The following is a 24629-nucleotide window of genomic DNA, read 5'->3' as shown; positions in this document are numbered from 1 at the left end:
CTCTTTTCACCCAATTAGTACTGTAATACCCCACCATTTCATTTGAATTGAAATTAGCCCAACCCAAACAATGATCTGCTTATGAATATTTTATGTTATTTAAGTCACGTGTGAAGGCCATTATCAACTGAGTCAGCTCAGACATCGTTTGTATCCCGTTTCTGGCTTGCTGCAGGCTTAATTAGGGTGGCTTATTAGAGGGCACAGAGATAAAACATGGACATTAATCGGACAGATGGAAAACAATCAGACACAAACAAAGCACACTGACAAGCCAGATTTGAAAGGGGGAGCCATGTCTATGTAAATGACATGCAGTAGACACTGATGAAGCTTGGCACTACATCAGTACACCCTGTGTCACTCCCGTTTCCTTACGTGTCTCTAAAGGAGTGCTCATGCAAAGCATATTCAATACAGTTTGTTTTCAGCCTTGAGCAGTTTGCTCATTATGGTCAACAACGCCATTTAACGACAAACTGTCCTGAGGCGGGGGTCGGTGCCTTCGGGGCAGCGCTACTTCTTCATCCTCTCATGTTAGACTGGACGCTACAGTGACTCACTATAGGCTAGTGAGGGCTCTAATGGGACTGGACAGGCCGAGGCTAGCTGGTTAGCATGCTAACTTCAGTAGAAATCTCTGCATTACGTCTTAAACATAATTTCAAATTGTTCTTTCTTCACATTCTGTTTATCATTTTAGTCATTTTTTGATGTTTTAAACTAAAGCGTTTTTATTGTACCTCATGTGAGATTTGAGAAAAATGGTGCAGGTAGTCAAATGACTGACTGTTAATGGAGTGATATCTGATTTATTTTGACAAAATCTCAAATCTTGTGGGGTGAAGAGTCACCTCTGTCCAGTAGCTGAGTGGTGTGTGAGACACCTCAGCTGTAACTGGGAAGTGTGAAACCCAAAATGCAACAGATTAAAAAAAAAAAAAAAAAAAAGGTGTTATGAAATCCCGTCTCTCTCTCTCCATCCTAACTACTTCTTCCTTCCCTTCCCTGTCCGGATGATTTGCGATTCAGCGTGCGTCTCCCGCTCGAGCTTTGGCTCCAACAGTGGTGATGGCCTTTTGTTCGCCTCAGCCAGAGGGTTTGGCATAGAGGCGGAAGACAGCTAGCATGAATATGTATAACCTTCACACACTAATGTCCACAGACAATCACAGAAGAGAGGAGGGCAGAGCGGCAGCGGTGAAGCCGTGTTATTAGACAGTTTTGTCTAATCATGTCCTTCTGCAGTTTGGTTTGCAGAGGAAAAAATTGGTCTGCGACAAGTTTTGTTGACTTTGGTATCGAATGAGTTCAATTTGTTCTTTGACTTGGACTGCGCGCCATCTTGCAGACATTTTGCACCTCTAACATTATGTTCTAATTTTATTTTCTTACCCTGACCTGTAAAGCTGACAATCCTCACTGCAATTTCAAAGTGCCAACATCATATAGTTTCATCATTTGCTGTCACTGCAAAGACCGGTTGCTATAGTAACAAGGCACGCATACTCACTGACTGAGACATGTTTTCTGGGTGCTGCGATGAGCTGCTAACGTGGATGCAGCCCTGTTTATTTTCACTGTATTTCTGATTGAGTTTTGCATTAGCGGTGCGGAGCACATCCGTCACACGTGAAATCAGCGAGAGAGGCGTCTGCGTTGGCTGTCACCGCCACTCCTTCATGCTTCTCCTTTGCTCTTCTAGTCACAACATGCTGCGTCAAACATGTGCCGGGCAGGGAGAGAGAGAGGTGGGGAGGCAGATTCAGAGAGAAGATTTGAATTGAATTTCAAATCATCGGCAAATGTGATTTAGGTCTAATCTGATTTTCTGATTCGAGCTGCCTGTCTGAACATGAACACGGCGTTTTCTCAGACTTCTTTCAGTTGTACACGCCTCCTCCGAATCACTCTGACCCTGCAATCTCGATTCGCCTCTTCTTTGCTGTCTGTGTCCTCACCATCTCCTTTCAAGTCACCTCTCCTCCAGCTTCCTCTCTCTGTGTACTCCTCTCTCTTCTGTCCTTCGTATCCTTTTCTTTTCTTCCACCCGTGCCCTCTCTAACTCTTTCTAACCTCATTCTGAATTCTACCTGAGTCCTCGCTTGTCTATTCATCCCTCTCTCCTCCTCTGCCCTTGTCAAACCCTTTCAAACCCTTCCACCCTTCCCTGCTCCTCTATGGTTCATCTCCCCCATCCATGCCCTCAGGATGTTTGCCCCCGGGCAGCTCTCCCCTGCTGCAGTCCCCACAGTGGCTGTCCCAACTTACCCAGCAGGATGACGATGCACAGCAGGATGGCAATCAGAGCCCCCGTGCTGAGACCCGCCGAGGAGAGGAACGCCTCGCCTTGGCACATCCGGATCCTGCCGTGGCGTTGGCACGGGCACACCCGCAGAGTCAAGGTGCTGGTGCCGCTCAGCGACGGCTCCCCACCATCCCACACCACTATAGGCAGCTCGTACAGCTCCTGGGTCAGGTGGTTGAAACGCCGCCGCCTGGCAATGATGCTGGCTGTGCTGTCTGCAAGATATATATATAAAAAAGATTGTTAAAGAAAATTGGACCTCTTGGCTAAAAAGACTAATTGATGGTTTCCTCTTTCTTCTCAATTGCTTTGCTCTTTCAGCAAAGCCTGCAATTACCTATTTATGCAGACAGACATTTAGATTAAGGGTGAGAATCATCAGCAAAACAGAAAAAATCCTATCCCCAACGTTTGCCTTTGTGAATTGCATTTGGTGCTTTTGAAGTACCTCAAGCTGGTGGATTTCTTACTGTGTCTTAAAGCTGCTTCCCCACGTTCCAAGACTAATTAATTTCAAAGGTGTTCCTTCACTATTTTAATGTGCCGCAAAAGAGCAGCTCACCTTGGCCTCTGCAGAAACACTGTTAATGGAACATGTCATGAAGATAAACAGGAATTAAAAAAAGCTGAATTTGTCGAGAAGAAAAGGCAAATAAAAGAAAACTCGAGAGGACGGTTTTGTGGCAAGATCCAGCGAAGAGGAGGAAGCAAATAAACACACAGATGCAGCGCTTGTATACGTGTGGGGGAAAAAAAAGCTGGACTGAAAAGGTGTACTTCGGCACGCTCTCTCAGGTTGCATACATGATCTGAGACAGGTGACAACAAAACAACTCAAACTGGCTTGAGCTCACATAACAGCTCAATTCCACACAAATATTCTTCATGAAAGATGTTCTGAATTCTTCGAAATGAATGTAATTTATCTACCAAGGGCATCTTTATTTCGACGTGTTACAAAGATGGAATATTTAAGGTGGAACAGGCTACATGCCAGTGTCCTCTATATTGCTGCAGCCAACTGAAGCAGCCTTGTTTGCTTCAGCCAAGTTTATTTTTACATCAGTGGATTGTAGAACCACAAGAAGATTTTATAAATTAGGAGCAACGAACATTTACATACATGTCTATGCTAAAAAAAAAAAAACAACAGATACAAAAGCACATACAGCTCCTGCACAGAAAGAGGGGCAACATCGCCGACAGGGCTGCCATTAGCCATCTGCTGGCATTTATGGTACAGCTCCCCAATAAATCCAAACCGAGTCACTGTGCTGCATTGACTTTCACCATAGACTGTTTTATCCATGCTGTTTTGGCAACAACAGCACAAAGGCAGTGCCAGCCGAGTGCTTCCTTCCAGGATAAGCCAAAGAAGCTACCAATGCCAGCAGGAACAGGAGAACAGCTGACTACTGATTAAGTGCATCTGTAACTTAAATCCAACAGCTATATATACCGTAAGATGAAATGTGTTTCTCAGAACTTGACATGAGGACATTTCAATTGAAGAGAATGTTTGATAATCTTCATATTTCACGTTACTGAGTAAAAGACGGTGAGTTCACGATTTATTTTCGTGTTTTGAGTTGAGGAGCTACTTCACACACTAGCCTTAAGTGAGTGCTTATCATAGTGAAATGAAACGGCTTTATGGTGTCATTTGCTGTGGTTAGATGGCTTGTTAGCAAAACTCAAGGTCATAATTTCACCTGCGGCCTTCTATCTGCACAAAAAAACAGTCCGATCTGTTCTTTCCTTCTGCAACAGTACAGGTAGAACTCATTTCACATTTGTTGAGAGGGGTTATCTCAGCAGGAGATCACCAGTTTACCTACTTGGATGCCCTTCATATTACAAATGTAGTCTCATGGATTACAAAGAGCACTAACACTGCACAAGATGAACACCTGTGAAATTTAAGCCAAAATACCCGTTTAAGTAGTTGTATTATGACATGAGGAATCACATAATGAGATAAAATCAACAGCTACAGCACATGATCAGCCATCCCTGTTCATTCAAAGTGACTGGGTGAGTCACATACCTGGATGACTAACTTGGGCCTCATATGACTGACTAATGAGAACCTTGCAGGCATATATATATACATATGTGCGTGTGTGTGTAGTCACACATTATTTTAAGTTACGAAAATGCTGAATCGTGTACAGGGCAACCTTTCCCTTTCCACCCAGCGAAAAACACCTCCGCCGTGCTGTACTATCATGCTGCTGCTCTGAGACCTCGCCTCCCACTCCAATCTCAGCTCCATCTATGAATAATTATAATGATCGACAGTTGGAATGACAACACGTACTTCAAGCTTTATTAAGTCAGACTCGCAGTATCACCGTATCAGCAAGCAGATGGGTGGGGGGTTTGAGAGAGTGGAGTGTGAGAGATGCAAATAACAAGGAAGAGAGATGGGGAGTTGGAAGATGAGAGGAGAGGAGAGGAGAGGAGGGGGAGGCGAGAGGAGGGTGGAGGAGGTGTGTGTGGATGTGTGTATGTGTGAGCCAAAGCGAGAGCAGCGAGGACGAAGGCAGAGGCTGAGGCCGAGAGAGACAAACAAGCTGTGCGTACGTGGTGTTCGCCGTCACAGCCTTTACACTCAGAAGCACAGAACCACAGCAGCACGGGTCCTTGTACAGACCGCAGCGAGGAAGTGCACATCAATTATGTCATGCTAATTTCAGATTAAGCCGCCTCTCGTCGCAGGTGGGTGGAGGAGAGCTGGGCGCTTGTTGATTAACGCCGCAGCGAGATGGGCCATGTGCAGCCACGTGGCAGCAGCATAAGAGGAGGGACGGCGTGAGTTAGAACGGTCACAGCTTAACTGTGTTGTGACAACGCGCGCTACGTGACATTACCCGCAGAGCAAGGCAGGTGACCACCCAGGGAATGAGGGAAAAATGCTTTTAAGAGCATTTCACACCCCACTGAAAGTGATCCTGAACAGTCTGATCTGTGCTATTTTGCAGATCACTAACAATCAATTTCCCGTTTTTTCTGGTCTCTGGTTTTCTATAAAAACGCACGCAGCCATTAATATGCATGTGTGCGAGGCTCTACTCAACCCTGTTGAGTCGTCATTAGGCCGCAGCGGAAGCCACTAACTGGCAAATGGCCTCATTTTTTGACTTTCCCAAAAACATTAGCATGCTAGGTGAAGAATCGCTTACATAACTTTGGTATCACTCATGCATTACTGTCTCTCCATGTCAAGACATAAAGTTAAATGAGATTTCGCAGCAGCAAAAACTTGGACGTGCCAAAATTAGGCAATTTCATGGGAATATTTGCCCAGTCAGACTCTACTATGACCTCTGTGGTCACTCTGAACTTTTTCTCTGTTTGTTTTCTTGATGGAGCTCGATCATTGTACGTGAAAATGGAAAACACATGGAAAGCTGCTTATACCAACAATAGCCGCTCGCGACACAGCCACATCTCTACAGACTTCACACTTGCCTACACATGCACTTAGCTGGATTCCTTGTGAACTTTGGTGGGTGTGTGTAGGTGCCGGTGATGGAATTCAGCACGAACCTTCTCTCCAGTTGCCACTTGGAGTGCAACATGAAGTGTGGTGGCACTATTTTGGTGAAGAATATATTCTGGGTCACATTGTAAAGGTGGGTACTTAATGTTGGGGATGGCTCAAGCTTATACAGGTTGCAAATGTTAAGAAAATGTATGTATGTATTTAAAATGTCCACAGCATTGTTCTTCCTGCTTATAGAATTAGCAATGTACGTTTGTTACAAGCTTCAAGAGTTTGTTTGAATAATTTGTACCATTTGCAACAAATGCATTCATTTGGGATTATTTTATTCAGCTACAAGGTTCTGGACTGACTAAGTCATTATTATTGCATTCTGTTCTTATTTATGTTTCACACAGGGTCTCAGGTTTTTGTGGAATCAGGTTTATATGTGAGGTCCTAAGATCAAGGTTTTTACTAGATCGAGAACCAATTAAAGAATGATCCCTGGTCAGAAATGAAACAGCTATCTTTATTGTGGGCTTTCATTGAAGGATATCAGTTTTTTGGCTGTTGTAGGGGTCAAACCTGTGGCTAGATCTACTGTGTCCCCTCAGGATTGTTCAACCACTGCTGATATAGTTGATCTAGCTGATACATAAATTTTATTCTCACGTCAGACAATGAAAATTAAATGTCACTCTGGAGGTTAAAGATATTGGCTTGTGTTAGTAGAATAAAAAAGTAATATCCGCTCATGCTGTATGTAAAGTTCTGTTTGACGACTGCACATACTCGCAACGACAAGCACTCGTCTACATCCCATCTATCCTGCAGCAGACATATTACGGTGATGTTGCTGTACACCATGTTTTGTCTGATGACACTATTTTCCAAGGCGTAAGGTCACTTGAAGCGGGTTGAGCAATGTCGACACAGCTTCCTTCATATACAGTCTAGAGTAGAATGTACTGGGGAACCTTACTCTGAAAGAGGGCTTCATACTCAGATTAATGCACAAGCTCTGGTCTATCATTTGCATTTACTGTACCGATGAGGCTAACTATAAACCCAAGGCAATTGTATAAGTATCTGCTGGATCAAGGCTCAAGGACCAAGGCACTTTTCAAATGACGTAAGTTTCACAAGTGCCAAGATGTAGACTGTAATTAGTCTGTATAAGACTGATAACACTGTAATTATTTGGTACAAAACCTTTTGTTTGGTAAGTGACTTTTTTGGTTAAGTAAGCTCCTGTCAACCAAACGGAACAGAGCAAATACAGACACCATTACACATCGAGGTATTATTAGATTATTAATATATATTATAGTGCAGCTTTGAACATATTAATATCAATACTACTAATATCAATTTATATAGAAATAATAGGATTTTCATGCAGTATAACAAACAGCACATCATGGGACAAACGTAGCAATCTCCTTTAAAAGAAGCCCCTGCATTCAATAAGGATTAGTCTGAATCGGTGAGGCTTAGTTAACAACACATGCCCAGCAGTGACAACAGATAGCAGTTAGTGATCCGGCTGCTTCTAAAAAACCATTATGTTCGTCCACTGTGTTGGTCTCAGCGTACCAGCGTATCACAGCATGGTATGTTTGTTCCATAAGGTTGTACTTTGTGTATTTGAGTTAATTATGGGCTGGTCTGTATGCTTCTGCAGTAACAGTCGAAAGGGACTGCAGAATACTATTATTATGAATAAATTGGTTCACAGCTCCGATGTAGCACCAGCGGCTGCTGAGGCCCCGCTGCACACATAACAGGCTTTTGCAAAACAACATGGGTTTACTGAATTTAAACAATGTTATTCTTTTTTTTTCTTAAATCATAAACATCAAGTAATTAGAAAGAGAGAGAAAAAAAGAAAATCGAATCAAACCCTCCGATGTGAGTATATGTCTGACGATTGTTTGCTGTTTGTTGTGCAGGTTTTGACAAAATCTGTACGAGACAAGCTGCTCTGCCCTCGTTGCACAAATCACGCTGTTTCAGCAGATAATGGCTGTTTCACAATCCAGAAATGTAACACCCGTCGCAAGTGAAGTGTGAATGACAGAAAATCTAATTAAACGTCCCACATATCAATGGCTTGACAGCGCTTCTTTCAACACAGCTGATTAACTGTAATATTATAAGGTCTTCTGTATGCACACTGGAAGAAGATGCCTTCAGAAATCAATTGATCTATTTAAGTATGTGGGTTATTTAGAGATCGTAGCCTCCGTTTAATTGCCTTTTTAGAAGCAAATGTCATCACAATGTGACAGATAAGGAGATCAAAGCAGCATTCAATTTCCAGCCGTTGTAAAGTAGGAATAGTCAAGCTGAATATATTTAAAGGGCTTTTAACAGAACAGGTTTGTCACAAAGTGCTTTCCTAGACCAGCTGAGTAGAAGTGTCCCCCTTGCTTTTTAGCTATAATGGTGCCTAATACTCTCTAGGAGTTTGACCTGCATTTATTGTAGCACATCCAGCACTTCAGCTGCATGAACACATCTGCATGATAACTCTGGTTTTAAGGATCCTTGCCTTCATCCCCCCAAACAAAGATTCAAGCACAGAAAAGGCCTTCATCTGAAAGTAAGACTCAATCTGTGTTTTCTTTTTACGGAAAAACGCTAAACAGAGCTGGAGCTGTTAGAGGTCTCTTTCCGAAAAGCACCAATCGTATCAAGATAATAGCTTTCAACAAATCCGACATGGTACGGAAAATAGCATCCTGAAGAAGCTACAATGCTTTAATTAACGGGTTCTTTTAAAAGTCACGATTGTTAAATCACTTGAAATGAGTGAGGAGGAGGAATCAATTGCAGGTATCACCAGTTAGTTATTTAACTAAAAAAAGTCATTCAGTCATTCAAGTATATCAGAGTCTCAAACTAAACCCTTTATTCGTCCTGCAAGAACTGAGCATGCAGCCGGAAATATCCAAGTTCATGAGGATCCGCTGAGAGAAAACTGTAACTGAGGAGGAAAGGAGGTCATGAGAGAGTTAGTCGTGTGAGTGACTGAGAGGGATTTTCGTCAGTTGCACAACAACAGAGGGAGGTATTAGACTCTGGCACAGAGCAGCTACCAACTGTTGGTCTGCTACAACGGCAATGAAAGAAGTTGCTTGGAGTGTGAAGAGCTTACTTTAATTATCAGACACAGGAGTCAACAGTATGGTGCATTGTGCCTCTCTCTCTCTCTCATCCGGATATTGTGAACACAGCAAATAACTTCTAATACACAGCGGCAGTGGAACGCTGTATGATTCCCGACACCTCTTTTGAGTGGAAGTGCAAATGCAGGCTCCAAGTGACTGGAGATGACTGGAGCAGCACGAGCTCAGAGTGCAGCGGCTTAACATTAAGAGGGAGGATGGTGTTTTCAAAGTGCAGATGGGCTCGGAGGGACGGGAGAGAAAAAATAACTGATATGAATCATTCTAGGTGGACGAGGAATTAGAACATAAATGAGTGAGCAAGCAAATGACACAGGCGAACTGATGCAAAACAGGTTGCAAGCTGAATTTTGTAATTTTAATGGTTTATCATTCGAGTTTTTAGCCTGACAAGCGCGCTGTCCTTCATTGATAAACTGTTGAACATATGTAACGGTGTGTCTGATAGCTTAAAGAAGTTCTTTTTTAACCACATTGCTTGTCTAAAAGCTAGCTAGCCCTTGATCAAGGCATTTAACTGCATCAGCGGAGCTACTGTGTGGTCAACAGAACAAGTCGGAGGCTTTGCTGTGCGGCCGCCTCCCCTTCATCTGGTCAACTAACCGTCCATGCTGCCGCTCTGTGTCAGAACATGCTCTTTAACAGCTTTAGCGGTTAAAGAGGAGGAAGCCGTAGGAGGAAATACGAGCGCCCCTGTATGTTAGAGTGGACATTTGAATCCCACTTCTCTGCCCTCTGCATAACTGAAGACATAAAACAGCGAACATGGCCTCCAAAGTCATGGGGATGCCACAAAGGCAGTTAAGTAATATGGATGAAGAACTCTTAAGAAGTAAAGCAAGCAGAATTATTAATGACCCTTTTCACCCACAGCACAGTGAATTTGAACTTTTACCCTGAGGGAGACATTATAGACTACCGATGGCTAATAGAAATATCTTCAAGAAATCCCCTGTCTTGAGTGCGGTTAAGTAATAAATGAAATTAGAATCCGCACATAAGACTATGATACAAGGCAGTGCTTCGGAGACTCTGCTACAATATTATTATTACCTTTTTTATGTATCAGTGTCTAATGCTGAGACATCTTTTTTTTGCATTTTGCATCTCCTCTTTTATAATAATAATAATAAAAACTTTATTTGTATAGCACCTTTCACACAGGAATTGCAGCTGCAAAGAAATCACATGCACCAAGTGAGTGCTTCACCTAGGGCAGACACAGAGCGGGCATAAAAACGAATGAAACCTACTTGATGATGACATGATCTGTTTGTTCGAGAGAAATCATTTATCCAACAGTAATCATTGTGGTAATTCTAGTAATAATAATTTCCTGTAAAAACAAACAAAAAAACCCTCTGTTCTTTAAAGTTTCCTCTGACAGATGATTAAAATATAAATAATTTTCTATCTCCATGTCATGACACTTAATCGGCCCATCCCACATGGGATTATATCACAGCTACAGTTTGAGAAAAACAAGATCCTGTTGGATGCAGCAGGAGCTAAACCCAAATTGAAAGGCACCATTACTCAAACAGCATGAACTCAAGAAAAAAAAAAAAAAAAAGGGTTTCCTTCCTGAATGATTTGGGAATATTCTGCTGCAGATGGCTCTCTTGTGATAAATCTAACGTTTGAGAGTGAGGCATATTTTCAAATGGATTGGAAATGTAGTGTTTTAAGAGTTTAATTTGCACCGTGCACTCAAAGCAGACCTGGACCAAGCTGTCCCTGCGGATAAACCTACTCACCAGGCACTTGCCTGTGAGGCCTGGCTCCAGGAGGGTCCCCGGGTCTCCCAAGCAGACCTTTCCAAAGACACTGATCCATAGAGGGTTTTGAATTGCTCTTACTCGGCTCTCTCATCTGGAAGACTGTACCAGGAGCTAATTCCTCCAACAAAAAAGCTGCCAGTATCAAAATGGCTCTAATTTATTTCGTCAAAATACTACAGATGAAGCAGTACCACTTCACCTCGCTATGCCTTCACATACTCGGAAGCCTATTTGTGCCCATGGAGGATCATAATTTACATTTTACCGTTCACAACTATATGATATTCGTCACATTATCCGGCAGACATCCATAGGAAGGACGACTGCATCACTGTGACCAGCTTGTTGTTGGTTAACAAGTGATTTTTTAGCTTTAGCTTCTCTTAGCTTTCCTTCCACACAAGTCACACTGTGACTCTCCAACACAACATATGGCAAATCAGCAGCAGATGTTTTGCAGGCAATCGTGGAGGTGTACCTCTGTTACTCTAGGGTATTTCTAAGAAATTTACAAATTGACAAAGATATGAAATATATTTAACCAGTGTTTTTCACAACATGTACAACACAGCTGCAAAGAGGAGCCAGTGAGGAAAGGTGTCACTGTGGCTTCAGGTTTTATACCAAGTGCAGAAGTTTTCAGTGTGGTGTCTTCAAATTTTGATTTGGCAAAAACATTTCAGCCCTTTCGGGAACGAGGGCTTCTGCATCAGACAGATCTATAATGCCAGTCAAAACTCTGGACACCCTCTCGTCCTCTCCAGCTGGCTGAGAGAATGCAAACGGCGTGCAAAGCTGTCATCTCAGCAAAAGAGCTTTATAGAATCTCGACTAGAAAACATATTTTGCTTTGTTCAGACTTTTTTGCTTAATACATAATTCCATATGTGTCCTTTTATGGTTTCGATGTGTTAATCTACAATGGAAAATAATAATAATAAGGACAAACCATTGAGACTGAGAAGGTGTGTGCAACATTTTGTTTAGAACTGTAATAAAAGAAACTATAAATGATCAAGCATGGAAAACTCCAACACCATCACACTTGCACTGTTAGGCACCGCTGACTTCAGGGCTGCTCCACTGGGTTAATATGAAGGAAACTACAGCTGAATAAACACTTGCACTCATAAAAAATTCTAATTTATTGTGCTTCGGGAGATTTGTGTCTTTTTCGGGCAGTGCTGCAGTGTTGCTTTGCTCGATTCGGCTGCCCATTGGAGACATCCTCCACCTCCACCCCTAAGTGCCATTCACATGAATGCACCAAAACTTGCCTCTGCCTCTCAGTGTAGTTGAAGAAGGCACGGGAAGGCTCATGGTGAGAAGCAACCGGACTAAAGGCTAAACAGACTTATCTCCGATTATCACATCGATCTTCCCGCCGCTCCCTCCCTCTCTGTTTCCCTGCCGCTCTGAGGCTCAGAGATTCATCTGGAGTGCTGTGAACTCCTCCTCTCAGTGGGCAACTGCGGGATCTTCTGGCTGAGAGCTTTTAAAAGCCCTGTGATTGCAGACCAACACAGGGCTAGGTATTCACCTGAGACTGAGTTGGTTGCCATGGCAACGCCCACTATTGGCCCTGCGCTGGCACAAAATAATGCACGCAGGAGGGGAGAGAGAGAGAGGGAGCGCCAGAGCGGGTAATCCATTTGACAACACAACGCGCAAACATGCCAAACCTCTATGACTCTAGACCCGACTCGGAGTGGATCCCAGCGGTATTTGGATCTTTAGATGTCGGCAGTACCCGGTTGACAGATAGGTATGAGGAAATCACTACGGCTTATTGAATCTTGGAATGTGAGCGGCGAGGTTGGAGCCCTGCCCTGAAGGCACGAGTGCAAAACTCATAAGAAATGCAAACAAACACATTGATCGCTTTAATTACCTTCATTGTCTTTCAGGGTGAAGTTGGGATTAACTGGCAGCTGGCTCGGCAAAGCGAAGGAAAACCGCTGTCCGTTGGCAAAGTCATCCTTATCCACTGCTGTGACAGTCTGGATCACCTGTTGTTCAGAGGACACAGGGTGAATTCCTCTCCAAAGACAACTCCTGCAATATTTAATTAGCCGCTGCACCACTTAGAATCACTTTTCACTCTAATTGCATGCAGGACAAGGAGCTGATCTAGTTTCTGATGCATGTCTCATTATTTGTTGATCATAATTGGTCAGAGATCCTCTGACCTACAGCCAACTGCCTTCGGAACATTTCCTCCTCTACCTGTGTGCTGCCTGAGAGAGAGTGTGTGGTCGCGGTGCCGGGATTTTAGAACACTTTGCTTGTACCGGGGCAAGGGTGGTGGGGGGGGGTGGCATCTAACAATGACAGGGGTGCTCTAAGGGCAACCTCACTGCCACTTTTGTCATCTTGTTACCCTTAATTGGTAAGAGACACAGTGAGAGCAGGCAGACAGCCGGAGTTGAGAGAAAAACGACCTGATAGCCCCTGTCACCACAGGGAGCTCTTATCTTCAGTGTGAGATTTGGGGTGTTGTTGTGCTCCTGGTATACTTGCACAAGCCTCTGTCTGTCTTTAACTGTGCAGTATTAGGATGTACTTAGTGTGTGCTTGAGTCCACTCATGGGGACGTCTGGTGGAATGTTTTAGCTCAGAAGAGCAGGTTTATCTGTCTTCTAGTGTTAATCATTCCAAACTTAAGTTGTAATGATTTCCCATTAATGTGAAAAAACAGCTGCTGCCACTTGATTACTCTTAAAATTAGGAAAGTGGGAGGTCTGGAAAACCAGAGGAAGCAAGGCAGTTGTGTGTTAGCTCAGAAATGCTTGCTTGAACTCAACCATAGGTTGGTTTCTGAGTGGGTGCAACGTTGCTTTGCATAATGAGTCTGCTGTGTCTTTGCTCTTGTTCAAGCAATTTTGGAGCTTGATTTTCTTCAGAAACCAGCGACTTTGTCTCCAGTGGTGTAGAAAGACTGCACTAAGTCTTTCGGTTCAAAGTTATCGGTCCAGTACTCGTATTAAGGATTTTACAATTCCAAATCGTTGAGCTGTACAGAGCTGTGATTCTCACTCTGTTAACACATCTAGGTGTTTCCTGTCATGCCACACTCTCGAGATCCAAAAATCAGGCCCCAAACCAGCTCATTTTTATAGAGTGTCAGACACGTTTCAGCACCTGCTGTTGTCAGCACCATTCACAAATCGGATTTCTGACTTGTGGCACTGAAAATTTAGTCAAACTGTGATCTTTGTGAAATACAAGGCTTCAATTTTGCGAGCAACACGCAAACCCAGTCGCTACTTTTGACACTGAAGCCGTATTTAAGGGGCCCCAAGGTTACTAACCAAAGGCAAAAAGAAGTCTATTATTCATCCACTTTCTTTTTGGTCAGTTTTATCAGTGTTGTTATGGTTAAACCTGCAGTTTAAAATATCTTCAGCCCTGATTTAGAACAAAGTGCCCTTTTACAATTTCAATGAAAACCTGCCAACCAATCAGAAAATTTTACATGCCCGTGGTATAAAAATTGAAATGCAAACAGACTGTAAACCCTGAATGAACAGCTCTATTATTTCACATACAGCATGTTGTCCTCTGAATGGTGGTGTGCCACAGTCTCATTCAACACATAATTCTTCCCACTTAATCCCCCGGGCCAATAACCCTGAGGCTATTGCAGCCTTAATTCAAATTTAATGCAAACTTTAATTCAAACTTTTCTTCCACTAGCTTGAAACTATTAAAAATGTATTTAGTTGTGTCTTCCCGCTCTTAACTTCATCATCCTTTGCCAAACCACCCTTTCAGCCATTTCCATGCCGCTGATTGCTCTATATCTCAAAAACCTTCTTAATTCGAATGAATCAAAGGCTACTGAGAGCAAATTGGAATGAGCTTCGATTTAGAGCTGTCATGGTTTGCTGCTGAGATACTCATTTTGAATGAAGGATGATTAAGCAGCTCTCTCCAGTGCCTTCAGAGTCTCTTACTGCTCAGCTCTCAGTGAGTAACCCAAACTGCTGAGGGAAACAATAGCTCTGCGCAGAATGTATGCAGTCAGGGAGACGACTGCGGTAAATGCCCAGCTCTTTCCTTCTGATGTGCGTCTGTGGCGTTGAAAGACTTGAATGTGAGGAGAGAGGGAGAGTAAAAACCGGTAAGGCGACAGAGATGGCCGCTGCAGATTTTTCCAGGCGAATCCTAGACGCTCACCTGTCCTGGCCTTGAGCTCTCACACACAATGACTTCCTCGTCCGTAGCTATTTCTGGCGGATTGTCGTTCATGTCCAGCACCTGGACGGTAACGGGAACGTGACTGAGAAGGCTGGGGTTGTCTGGAGCAGAGAGAGAACAAGTGACAAAGAAGATGAAAGTCAAATGCAGGTCTTAATAACAAAGTAGAGCAACAACACTTTAATTCCAAACTGGGACACAGAGTGCTTTTTTTTGTCAGACTGCTTATGGGTTTTGTCTTAGGCTGTGCCTCCGCAAAAGCACTGACGAGTGCAGTGTTACAGAAAGCAGTTTTGTGTATTAAAGCACATCTGATCATCGCCGTGCTGCATTTCATTTCCCCAGCTGGTCACTTGGTTGTGATGCATTATTTGCGGTTCGTGCTGCATGAGCAACTCATTAAGCCTGTAAATCATCTGCTTTAACTCTCATTTTAATACCAAGCAACAGCCTTAATGGCAGCAAAATGGCCAAAATGGCAAATTCTGATTCGCCATATTCAATTAAGACTTCATATGCCATGTATATCCATATAGTGCCATGAGCACAGCATTGTCAAGCTTAAGCGCTGCTAGAAGTGAAATGGGACAGTAATGTGATTTAGTTCTGAGCACTTCTGCAGCCAGTATGAAGCCACAGCAGTGCTGAGCAAAGACAACACTGACTAATTTACACAAATTGTACAAATGGGAGGTTGAACTAATCTTTTTCCTAGAGCACATGACCTTAAAACACTTCTAATTTTTTAGTTGAAAGGTTGTAGAAATGCCACCTCTCAGAAGGTGAAGCAAGATAGCAAGATAGCATCAACAAACCCTTGTTCATTTTCCCTGCATACATCATATTAATTCAGCTTTGTTTTACTCCATATTTTTCCCTTTGGTCATCCACACACCCCCTGCAGTGGCTCTGCACCTTCACAGTGGGGACCGTGCTTCAGTTTAAGAACCACTGCCCCGGAGCAAGGCATTTAACCCTCAACCCGTGAGGAACCTCAGTCTCCAACAAAAGAGAACTGGCTCCACTGGGTTGCTCTGAAGCTCCACAGCACGACTGTGTAACAGGACGGAGCTGAAAAATAACGTGCTCGCTCAGCAAAACCTTCCTCGAGCAGAAAAAAAGAGCCATGCAGGTGCAGCAGCCTTTCTATTAAATTAATGTTTCAACATTTTTATTTACTTCTTCCTGGTTTGCATACATTGTTTTTTCAGTGCACAGTGCACCTACTGTATTCCAACACAGCTATTTGTGATCAAGTTCATCCAAAAACCAACACTGAAATTAAATCATACAATCACTCTCTCAGGATGGTCTGTCTACTCTGGCTGGCCATTAGAAGGCGGGGTAAAGCCTCTGCAGGATGCTTTGCAGTAAACTGTGCGCGGTGCTTTGTGTCTATGACACTGAGTGTCCTTGCTCATTCAAAGTGGTAAAAATGCATCATTCTTCCTTTTGACAGTGTCTTGGCATGGAACCGTATCCTTGAATGCTGAGGAGAGGTGAAGAGATAAAGAAACATTAGCATGCAGCACCTCTGTCGGTTGGCAAGAGATTTGCCTAATTGTGATTACAAATTACCCAACTTACCTGATAGCAATTCGTGAAGTTAGCGGGGCCTGCATTGATTTAATTAATTTTCAGTGTAGGAAAGGACATTGAAACAATTGGGACTAATTTGATTTTGCAGTTAATTATAAGAAAAATACACTCTAACCTATTTGAATACATTCTAATCAATATGCAAATGATCTCCTTCATCCTTGTTTTCTTCACACTTTAATTGTTAATTTCAGTACTAACTCACCTGGTGCTAGGTTGTGTTTAAATACTCCTCGTGATTGTGACATTACTGTTAATAACGCACTGGAACTGTGTTGAAAACTGATTTCCTTGGATTGACTGGATGATTAAGAGTGAGATTAATGCAATCCAAAACAAATGCTTTTCCTTTTAAAAACTCTTTTTCATCCTTTGAAGTGAGACATTTTCATGGCACAACCCAAATAAATACGGCATTTTAGTCTCCAAATTAAATCAAACAATTCTGCGACAAATCTTCAATCTTGCTGTTTCTTCTTTGATAAAATAAGCAGAATATAAGCTTTTATGTGGTCAGGAGAGGATTGCATACACTGGTTAAATAAAATCTATTAGATGAGTTTTGCTTTAGAGGAATGGTAAAAGAGGAAGCAGAGAAACTAAACTGGCAAGCTGCAGGCAACAGCCACTTATTGCAGATTTGGTGAACCATTACAGCCAGTTTTTTTGTTCATTCTATCCAAATTGTGGACTGAGAGTTTAAAGGCTTAGACTAGTAAGTCAGAGTCCTGCCGCAGTGGATGTGTGTTCATTAACATGTACAGTATCCGGCTGAAGAGCCTTTGATCAAGACATTGAAGTGAATATCTGAATAAAATCTGCCCAGTGCCTGAAAGGTGCCGCTGCTTTTATTCTGTAGGTGAAGAGGGAGTGTGCACAGCAGATTCATATAGCCATTCCTCGTTATGGAACCTTCCTTTTGTTGATATTGATTCTGAGTCCAATTTTACACGCTATGAATCTGAGCCCGGACTGCTCTCTGACTATATGATCCCCTCAGGGCGTCTTGTTATCTTGTGGGAAAGGAAAAAAAAAAACGTCTGGGTAGAACTCTAGCACCTAGCTTTTATTTTTTAATCTTTATTTCTAGTCTTTAAATCATGCTGTTGTGGCACAAACTCACCAACGATTTGAATGCAATTCAGATAACGATTTATAATGTCTTCCACTGGCTTGGGGCTAAACAAGATGAGTGTGGAAAGGAATAGCAATCTCTTTTAAGTGTGTTTTTCAGTCAACTGCATAGCAGCATTTCACGTGTTTACTACAGTCCCTGAAGGACTGTGAGAAATACAGCCTGGTTATTTAAATATATATAAGTCAGAAGGTGAGGAGAATGGTATGTACAGTGTATGTGTACCTCCACATCTGCTCATTTACCTCCTGTATTACAAAATGTTTAATGTCAATATAAAGAGAATTCAAATGAAAAGTGCTTCTGAACCTGATGAAAGTGCAGGTCTACGACTGTATTGAAATTTCTATTTCATATTAGCACAGAGACAGAACTCCAGCCTTTCTTGAACTTTCCAAGACAAAAATTGAGAATCTGTTCAATAGGAAACAGGAACTCAGGAAAAATCCATCTGCTCTCGCTCACATAAGAGCAGACGTAACGCAGCAGGTGCATTACATTCACTCGCCCACACGTAAACATCAAGTTTATGGAAAGCGACCTGGGTACCTACCAACCTCCGAGGCCATCGCTGTGATGTTGTGCCAAGACAAGTCTTCTCTGTCCAGAGGCTGTGTCGTCCGTATGACTCCGCTGCTTTCATCGATTCTGAAGTACCTCACGCCTTCCTCTTTGCTGTCCAAGAAATACCTATTGGGCAAGAAAATTATGATCTTTTGTCTCCACTCCAGACGCATTTTTTTTTTTTTTTAAATACAGCAGTGGAAAAGATGAGGCAGAAGAGATCACGGAGAGGTCAGTGGATAATCTTTAGGCTACAAGGCCCAGTCTGCTGGTGGTGCCGAGTAAGCATGAATGTTCCTGATTCGCAGGTCAATAGATGTGAAGACTTTCAGGGTTAAAAGTGGGCTGAATGTGGCTGAAAAGTCTAGGCTATATATGAAATATTACCTTTTTTTTGACTGCCTTCACTTGACTACATTTTCTCATGGAATTACAGTAACCGCAATGCAGCTGAAATGCATTTAGTCGAGTTCTAAGAGAGGAGTCTTCATGCCTTTTGCCCATCACCCAAACCCTCTCTTTTCCCATCTCCACACACACACAACAGACTTTACATCGTGGACATACTAAACTATAAATGCAAAGTCACACATTTGATTCCAGCCCATAATATTTTCATCAAAGGGTCCACGTCCTGGTCTGTGCTGAACAACACTGTTAGAAAATGCCTAAAATGTAAAATGTGAAAAGGCAAATTGGGTTATGTATCGATATAGAGTTATGGGGTCATTCCAGGAATTTAATATTGCACTTCTATAGCTCATAAAAGAGTGGTCAAACTCAAAGCAACAGAGGTGGTGATGTACAGTCCTGAGTCCCTATGAGCCCAAGCTCCTAACATACTGGATCCATCATTCCCAAATGCACCACTGTCTTTTGAATTTCATAACACAGGCTTTCTGTTCATAGTCAGGCCAAAATGATGATAACAGGGTTATTTTTTCCAAACTTTGGAAAGCTCCCTTTCGAGCCACAGAGGACATTATACAACTGTTTTCACAGACTGAGCATTACCGCTCATTACGATTAAACTGACCTTTGTGAAAATTGGTTGAGCGCTCCTTTAGGCCAAATGGTACTTAGGAAAATACCTCTGAACACAATGCAGGCACTTTTTCGACCCTGGCTTTACTTTAGCAATTCTACTGAGGCCTTAGGAAGCACAAATTTATTTACTTTCATTTATGTCATATTTGGTAACAAAATGCATCAAACCCAAAAACAAAACCTCACGTTAAAGATAAGTGATTCAGTCAACCAAAACCATGAAGTGAAACGAAATGCTGACGCAGCACAAACCAAAGGGGATGTTGTGATGCTTCTGTGATTTTCAAAGCCTCATCCCTCCTCCAGAGCACATGAATAGAATAACCCGCACTGCTTCTAAATGGACTTCAGGCCTTGACATGATGTCCTGAAAATACATATTTCTAAGTCAAGTGCAATTATCTTCAATATTCAATAATGACAAAAGGCGATGTTCTGCTGGCAATGTTTACACTGTCGTAATGGCTTTCTAGCAACACTGTTATCAAACTAGAGGCAAAGCAGCCTGTGAAATACAAAGCAGAAATGGGCTCAGCTGCTCCTCTCATGAGTTCAGGCACGAAATGAGCATTGACTGTGTATTCCCTAATTTGTCTTTTAATGACCTATTTACACCTTTAATCCAGCATCCATTCTCCTGAGTAATATGGCCTAAGTCGACAATTTTCAATTGGCATGAGAGATGGAAATGGTATAGGGATATTAATGCCAGGATTGCGTTTATTTGAAATAATGAACTTTTTTTTTTAGAGCTTGGATTGCTTACAAGTGCACCCAGAACCCTCAGTAGAAATCTTGTCATGATTTATTAAATGCTCAGGCTCATAAGAGCATGAAGGCTTTTCAGCTGTAGCTTTTCACTAAGAGTTTAGGTGCTAAGCATTCGCTTTGCAGAGGAAAAATCCCCTGAAAAATACTTCAATTCTGTTACTGCTGGTGTTAGACCTTGTGCATTTTGTTGCTTGGTGGTTTATTTTCTTGTTCTCATGCAGATAATAGCCAAAAAGCACAAGATGTAACATCATATAATTATTTTCTGGAACACCTTGGTAGGCAAAAGATCATGTGTTTTCTTGAGTAAACATCAGGTTTTCTCATCAGACTGCTGGGGATATAATAACAAGGCATCTGTGTGTGTTTCTATAAGTATGGTAATAAACCCCTTCTCTGGTATTCTTGGAAATGTATGAAATTAAAACTGAACAGTAATTGTGTGTATGTCCAAAAAGACTGGGGCACCGAACATGAACAAGATTGAAAGTCTATTTGTATGTATTGCAGCCCAGTGAGGTGGTAACGCTCATTGCAAGACACAAAAACTAGATTGTTAGGTGGAAAAAAAGAAAAATCTGAGATGTAGCTTTGATGTTATTAAATGGGGATGACATTTAAAAGTTGGCATGAGGGCAGTTAGAGAGACACTTCCATGCTGTTACCCAGTTCTTAAGGGTTTGTTAAGGGCCCATCATTTTAGGACATCTCCAACTCAGCTTGTTAGGCTGAGCTCTACATTTTCAGACTGGGCTCATTAGTCAAAGGGTGGATTTAGAGTTCTGTAAAGATGCACATAAGGCTCATAGAGAGGATGATCACACACGTTCTGGATCACGTCATGCAGCCCTGCACATGGAGGCTAATCTAACCTCCTGTTGGGGAGGTGGGTGTAAGACAGAAACATAACAAGATGCATTCAAGCTCGTACAAGCTTGAGGAAGCATGTTCAAGGCTTGATCTGTACCTCTTTGCTCAACTGTGCTCTGAGCTCAGTGATGACATTTTGCTGCTGAATGCTGAGGAACTAATTTTAGCATGTCTCAACTATAGCTGATGATAACTAAATTCAGTCATGAGTATCAGAGGTTTCCTCTTATGAATGTTGTACAAGTGTTTTTTAGAATTTAGAATTTACATTATCCTCTGGGGACCATACATTTTTTGTTATCTGCCAATATTTGCTTTAAATAATAGATTTTTTTTTTTTTTGCATGTAAAATTCTACAAAACCGTGACTCTAAAAAGTGTCTCCATTGGTAAAACTCATTACTTTCATCAGTTTATTTGATATTACAGCTGTGAAGGGGGAAAAAAAAGTCAGTTATTAAAAGCTGAAGACAGGTCGACTTGAATCCGTGCAGTGCTTAATAGCAAACAAGCCAAGAAGTTTTCACAACCGGCCCTGATGATTATTATAATGTATCAGAGCAACCAGAGGTAATGAGCCATCAAGACTTTGTTTGACTATTTAGATGTCAATTTCAAACCAACTTTGATATGTCACTTCAATAACATGTTTATTTCGTTGCATGCATGGGCAGACTTCTGATGATCAAAGAGAGCCAAACACTGATCCCTGCTGCCTTCTGAATTCTGATGCAAACACGGGGAGCAGTGACACAGTTGTTTCGCTTCTACTGGGTTCAAGTGGATGTCACTGAAATGCCTTCTCCTATGTGTGGTGAACGTCGGGAGCGATGTACCGCAGGAATGCACGAGGAGGAGGTATCCCACCAGGAGAGCAAGGAAACTCTTTCATATGTAGATTACCTTCTTGTTTACTACAAATGTTTCACAAAGTCTTAAGACTCTGACATCAATCACTGAATCATTTTTATCCTGTGTCTTCCTCCCATTTGAAATTATACATACATCATTCATCAAGAACCGCAGACCGCTCACCTGGGGCGGACAGTAGCATGGTCATAAGTCTCTACTTAATGCTGTTTAGAAGCCCCCCTGGGCTCTGCAGTCCCTGGTTCAGCCTTAAACTATGACTTATAACATATACTACCAACCCAAGATTGCTTCTTATTGATATATCAGCAATACCACCTCTCATGAGGAGTACCATGTTTACAGGTACTCCATCATTTATGCCAAGGCTATAGAGGGAATTCAAACTGAAACAAACAGTGAGGAGCTGCTTGACTGTAATGTCATGAAATGAGGTACCTGTGCAGAGCGAAAACATACGATTAGTCCACTGCCTCAGGGTAATATGAATCTTTTTTCAACAGCACACAAGCATGTGTTTAGAGGGCATACAAATGTGCTAAGCAGTTGTATCGCCTCAGGTTACTTCACAGGCTTGCAGACAAAATAACCATCTACCTGAATTGCTCTGATGATGACAAAAAAATGAGAAAGGCTCACTGTGCATGTAGCTGGTTTTAAGAGGGGACGCGAAAGTATCAGGAGCAAGCGAGAGGCTATTATTATAGTGCAGTACATCTTTCAATCTAATTAACATTGTACTCTTTATTGGTGAGCCACCTGAAAACATATGCAACATATGTTGAAAATGCAGCATGCATTACACTATATCCTATCTGGATATTATTAGACACATGTGCAAACTAGTAAGTCCTGGCTTCAAATGCTCATCTATAACAAGTACAATTATATGGGGCAGAGAGATGACATGCAAATTGGAGTTTTAGTTAGACAAACATTTCTTGGAGGCAGAAATAATCTTATTAGTTGACTTAAACCTCTATGGGCGAATCCACAGCCCCTCAGAGACATCTCACTGGTGAACCTGAATGCCAAAAAAGAAGGGCTGATGAAAAGATGACTGAAGAAGGAAGCCATTCCTGATAAGCTGTGACCACTCTGGCAAAAATGAACTTTCTCATTATCAAAACTCTTGCACGGCAAACGCATGCTTTATCAACTAAGCTAATCCGTACTGATATGGTGACGAGGCTTTTTAGAAATCCATCTGGCAAAGACTGGAATGTTTCTAAAAACAAAATGAAGTTTTTTGGCAACCAATTAATTGACAAAATGACAGTTACACTGGCTGCCTGTCACATCTGAAAGACTGCTCAGCCTCAAAATAAGCCTCATAATATTAGCAACCCCCTCTCTTAACCTTTGCTTTTGCAGTGGGCTTGTCTGACATTTATACAACAAGAAAGACTGCAGATCGTCAACTCTATACAATGATCCACAGCTAATAAGACAGCATGCCTACAGAGCTGCTCTGCCTCTGAATACTTGTAATCATTCTTGCAGGGTGTATGTGTAGTCGAGGGTCTTACCTGACAGGACTGTTCCTGCTGTCAGGATCTCGAGCCGTTACAGTGCCCACCTCCGTGCCACTCGGTGCGTTCTCGTATACGTCCATGATATAATGATCTATAGAAAACACCGGCGCTTCATCCACGTCCCCAACTGTGATTTTAAGGGTGGCAGTGTCTTTGAAAGAACCAAGATAGGAAAAACGAGGATCCACGTGTGTGTTCACTCCCTCGATGTGGAGGGTGTAGGTCTTCTTTCTCTCGTAGTTCAGAGGCTGTTGGGAAAAGGCACCATAGGGAAATGTGATTAGCATGCTCATACACCAAAGTAGCTCCACTTTATCTGGATGGATCAAGTGACAAGAACTGAAAGTTAACTCAGAGTTCACATAAATGCAGTATTTGCTGAAAGTCTGCAAGAAAAACCCAAAAATCAAACTACAGAACGAAAAGTGTCAGTTAGACAAACCCAGAATTTTAAGGTTGTAAAACTCAAGTTATATTTTTGCAGTTTTTTCTGTTGGGTGGAGGTTAAGTTGTTTTTTTATCAATCTGAACTGTTATTGGAAAAATAAGATAAGCTAAATGAGTTGCAATTGAACAATATATTAGCTGACTGAGAGCTGTGATTGTTTGTGCATGTTTTGTGCATGTAGACTAAAATCCTGCAGAGTTTTCATTGTACAAAAGTTGGGACGCCTTGCAAAACATAAATGAAACAGAATGTGATCATTGCTAATCCTTTTTGACAAATACTCAACTGAAAACAGTACAACCACAATATATTCAATGTTTCACCTCATCATGCAGCGACATATTTCAAACTAGTTGGTACAGGAGCAACTAAAGACTGGGAAAGATGTGGAACTCTCCAAAAACACCTATTTGGAACATCCCACAGGTAAACAGCTTGATTAGTCACAGGTGATAGTATAGTATCATGACTGGGTATGAAAGGAGCATCCTGGAAAGGCTCAGCCGTTCACAAGCAAAGATGGGGTGAGGTTCACCACCTAACTGTACAAAGCTTGGGTGGGGAACGTCCAGCCTCTGGGCCATATTCGGCCAAATTAAAGCTGTGACGAATGCAAATGGAATGAGGCAACGCTGCATTTCCTACTCCACAAGAACAAACTCTCTCTCTCGCTCTGACATCTGAATATGCTGGTGAGCGTGAAAACTCCTGCAGGCATTTGGTGAGAGGTTTCAGGACATGAAGAGTAAACAAAAGGAACTGAGCACATTTGCTGCTTAATGTGGAAGCAGCTGATGTGTCTGACAACCTACAACATGAA

At 42.1% G+C, this 24629-nt stretch overlaps 1 protein-coding gene across 1 annotated transcript in view; it reads right to left on the bottom strand.

Annotated features, from left to right (window-relative positions):
* LOC121623730 (cadherin-18) overlaps positions 1-24629 on the bottom strand; it is a 61825-nt gene that overhangs the window by 4066 nt on the left and 33130 nt on the right. Inside the window, exons 6-10 of the mRNA XM_041961149.1 lie at positions 23356-23609; positions 18258-18394; positions 14950-15071; positions 12662-12779; positions 2272-2523 (exon numbers count right to left, since the gene is read on the bottom strand). Of these exons, the coding sequence (XP_041817083.1) occupies positions 2272-2523; positions 12662-12779; positions 14950-15071; positions 18258-18394; positions 23356-23609 (883 nt within the window). The remainder of the gene's footprint in view (positions 1-2271; positions 2524-12661; positions 12780-14949; positions 15072-18257; positions 18395-23355; positions 23610-24629) is intronic.

This window comes from Chelmon rostratus, chromosome 20, assembly GCF_017976325.1.
Source record: "Chelmon rostratus isolate fCheRos1 chromosome 20, fCheRos1.pri, whole genome shotgun sequence".
Lineage (NCBI taxonomy): Eukaryota > Metazoa > Chordata > Actinopteri > Chaetodontiformes > Chaetodontidae > Chelmon > Chelmon rostratus.
This window is presented reverse-complemented; position numbering and strand designations above follow the sequence as displayed.